Below are 3,685 nucleotides of genomic sequence, written 5' to 3'. Positions count from 1 at the left end.
CCCTAATGTCCGGGTTCCCCTTCTCTCCCCCCCCCCCCGCAGTGTTCCCCCTCTCCTGCGCCGTGCAGAACTACTCCTGGGGCAAGGTGGGGCTGGAGAGCGAGGTGGCCAAGCTGCTGGCCAGCAGCGACCCCCTGGTCCAGATCCAGCCCGACCAGCCCTACGCGGAGGTGAGTGCCCGGCCGCGCGTCCGTCCCATCCCTGTGTCTGTCCCATCCCTGTGTCCGTCCCATGTGTCAATCCCATGTGTCCATCCCATGTGTCCATCCTGTCCCATGTGTCCATCCCTTCCCATGTGTCAATCGCATGTGTCCGTCCCATCCTGTGTGTCTGTCCCATGTGTCAATTCCATGTGTCTGTCCCATCCCATGTGTCCATCCCATGTGTCCGTCCCATATGTCAATTCCATGTGTCTGTCCCATCCCGTGTGTCTGTCCCATCCCGTGTGTCCTATCCCATGTGTCTGTCCTATCCCATGTGTCCGTCCCATCCCATGTGTCAATTCCATGTGTCCGTCCCATCCCATGTGTCTATCCTATCCTGTGTGTCCTTCCCGTGTGTCCATCCCATCCCTGTGTCTGTCCCATGTGTCTATCCCATGTGTCCGTCCCATCCCTGTGTCTGTCCCATGTGTCAATTCCATGTGTCCATCCCATCCTGTGTGTCCATCCCATGTGTCCGTCCCATCCCATGTGTCAATTCCCATGTGTCCGTCCCATCCCATGTGTCCATCCTACCCCATGTGTCCGTCCCATCCCTGTGCCCATCCTGGCCATGCTTGTCCCATCCCATGTGTCCATCCCATGTGTCCGTCCTATCCCATGTGTCCGTCCCATCCCTGTGTCTGTCCCATGTGTCAATTCCATGTGTCCATCCCATCCTGTGTGTCCATCCCATGTGTCCGTCCCATCCCATGTGTCAATTCCCATGTGTCCGTCCCATCCCATGTGTCCATCCTACCCCATGTGTCCGTCCCATCCCTGTGCCCATCCTGGCCATGCTGCCATACCATTCCATGTGTCTGTTCCATCCCTGCCTCCATCTCATCCCACCCCTGCCTCCATCCCATCCTTGCAACAACATCATCCCTGTGGCCATCCCATTCCATGTGGCCATTCCAGCCATCCCATCCCTGCTTCCATCCCAGCCATGTGTCCATCCTATCCCATCCCTGCTTCCATCCCAGCCATATGTCCATCCTATCCCATCCCTGCTTTCATCCCATCCCTGCTTCCATCCCAGCCATGTGTCCATCCCATCTCTGCTTCCGTTCCATCCATGTGGCCATCCCATCCCATCCCTGCCTCCATCTCATGCTTGCAACAACATCATCCCTGTGGCCATCCCATTCCATGTGGCCATTCCAGCCATCCCATCCCTGCTTTCATCCCAGCCGTGTGCCCATCCCATCCCTGCCTCCATCCCTGCCTCCATCCCAGCCGTGTGCCCATCCCATCCCATCCCATCCCGTCCCTGCCTCCATCCCAGCCATGTGTCCATCCCATCCCATCCCATCCCATCCCGTCCCTGCCTCCATCCCAGCCATGTGTCCATCCTATCCCATCCCTGCCTCCATCCCATCCTTGCAACAACCTCATCCCTGTGGCCATCCCATTCCATGTGGCCATCCCTGCCTCCATCTCAACCATGTGTCCATCCCATCCCATCCCATCCCATCCCATCCCTGCCTCCATCCCAGCCGTGTATCCATCCCATCCCTGCCTCCATCCCACCCGTGTGCCCATCCCATCCCATCCCATCCCTGCCTCCATTCTGGCTGTCTGTCCATCCCATCCCTGCCTCCATCCCAGCCATGTGTCCATCCCATCCCATCCCATCCCATCCCATCCCATCCCATCCCTGCCTCCATCCCATCCTTGCAACAACCTCATCCCTGTGGCCATCCCATTCCATGTGGCCATCCCGGCCATCCCATCCCTGCCTCCATCCCATCCCTGCCTCCATCCCATCCCCGCCTCCATCCCAATCGTGTGTCCATCCCATCCCTGCCTCCATCCCAGCCGTCTGTCCATCCCATCCCATCCCAGCCATGTGCCCATCCCATCCCTGCCTTCATCCTGTCCCTGCCTCCATCCTGGCCGTCTGTCCATCCTGTCCCTGCCTCCATCCCAGCCGTGTATCCATCCCATCCCTGCCTCCATCCCACCCGTGTGCCCATCCCATCCCATCCCATCCCTGCCTCCATTCTGGCTGTCTGTCCATCCCATCCCTGCCTCCATCCCAGCCATGTGTCTATCCCATCCCATCCCATCCCATCCCATCCCATCCCATCCCATCCCTGCCTCAATCCCATCCTTGCAACAACCTCATCCCTGTGGCCATCCCATTCCATGTGGCCATCCCGGCCATCCCATCCCTGCCTCCATCCCATCCCTGCCTCCATCCCATCCCCGCCTCCATCCCAATCGTGTGTCCATCCCATCCCTGCCTCCATCCCAGCCGTCTGTCCATCCCATCCCATCCCAGCCATGTGCCCATCCCATCCCTGCCTTCATCCTGTCCCTGCCTCCATCCTGGCCGTCTGTCCATCCTGTCCCTGCCTCCATCCCAGCCATGTATCCATCCCATCCCTGCCTATCCCTGTGCCCATCCCCACCTGGCTGTGGCTCTCCCCACCCCACATCCCGTGCTGCGGTTCCCCTGCCCCTCTCCGGTCCCCGTACCCCCGCAGGAGCTGTGGGGTTGCCCGGGAGGAGTTGAGGAGAAGCCGGGCCATGACTCAGCCCCCGAGGGAGCTGCCTGGGGCCGCCTCCATCGCCTCCGGGGCCAAGCAGCCTTGGAGAAGAGCCCAAGTCATCCCGGGTGGCTGAAGGGGGGGGTGTCCCTCCATCCCTCCCTCCCTCCGTCCGTCCGTCTGTCCATCTCCCGCAGCTCTGGATGGGTGCCCACCCCCGGGGTGATGCCGTCATCCGGGACAACCGCATCCCTCAGAAGACCCTGGGCCAGTGGATCGCTGACAACCCCGCCTGCCTGGGGGCCAAGGTGAAGGACGCCTTCCAGGGCCACCTCCCCTTCCTCTTCAAGGTGCTCTCCGTCAACACCGCCCTCTCCATCCAGGCGCACCCCAACAAGGTCAGGAGAAACCCCAAGGAGAAGGAGCTGGAGAACCTCACCCAGCTCCTCTGACACCTCCCCTTCCCACCCCATCCCTTTTCCAGGAGCTGGCGGCGAAGCTGCACGCCCAGTTCCCCCAGCATTACCCCGATGCCAACCACAAGCCCGAGATGGCCATCGCTCTCACCCCCTTCGAGGGCTTGTGTGGCTTTCGGCCGGTGGAGGAGATCGTCTCCTTCCTCCAGAGTAAGGATGGCGAGGGACAGGGGGGAGATGGTGGCGAGGGCAGCCCCTGAGGCCCCCTTCTCCCCACCTCGTGGTGGGTTCAGGGTGGGAGGGATGGGGTTGCTGGGCTCCCCACCCTGGGTGGTGGTGGTGGTGGCCACCAGGGGTGACGCTTGTGGTGGCCCAGGCAGACCCCGAGGCCACCTTCTCCCCACCCCGTGGTGGGTTCAGGGTGGGAGGGATGAGGTGCTGGGCTCCCCACCCTGGGTGGTGGTGGTGGTGGTGATGGTGGCCACCAGGGGTGACGCTTGTGGTGGCCCGGGCAGACCCCGAGGCCACCTTCTCCCCACCCCGTGGTGGGTTCAGGGTGGGAGGGATGGGGTGC

At 62.0% G+C, this 3,685-nt stretch overlaps 1 protein-coding gene across 1 annotated transcript in view; it reads left to right on the top strand.

The window, feature by feature from the left end:
- Positions 1-42: 42 nt before the first annotated feature.
- The window catches only part of MPI (mannose phosphate isomerase), a 16,410-nt gene continuing 12,767 nt past the window's right edge, over positions 43-3,685 (top strand). The window contains exons 1-3 of the mRNA XM_014960983.1: positions 43-170; positions 2,893-3,093; positions 3,180-3,321. Of these exons, the coding sequence (XP_014816469.1) occupies positions 2,899-3,093; positions 3,180-3,321 (337 nt within the window). The 5' untranslated portion in view covers positions 43-170; positions 2,893-2,898. The remainder of the gene's footprint in view (positions 171-2,892; positions 3,094-3,179; positions 3,322-3,685) is intronic.

The sequence above is a fragment of the Calidris pugnax genome, unplaced genomic scaffold (genome assembly GCF_001431845.1).
Source record: "Calidris pugnax isolate Ruff unplaced genomic scaffold, ASM143184v1 scaffold486, whole genome shotgun sequence".
In the NCBI taxonomy this organism is placed as follows: Eukaryota; Metazoa; Chordata; class Aves; order Charadriiformes; family Scolopacidae; genus Calidris; species Calidris pugnax.
This window is presented reverse-complemented; position numbering and strand designations above follow the sequence as displayed.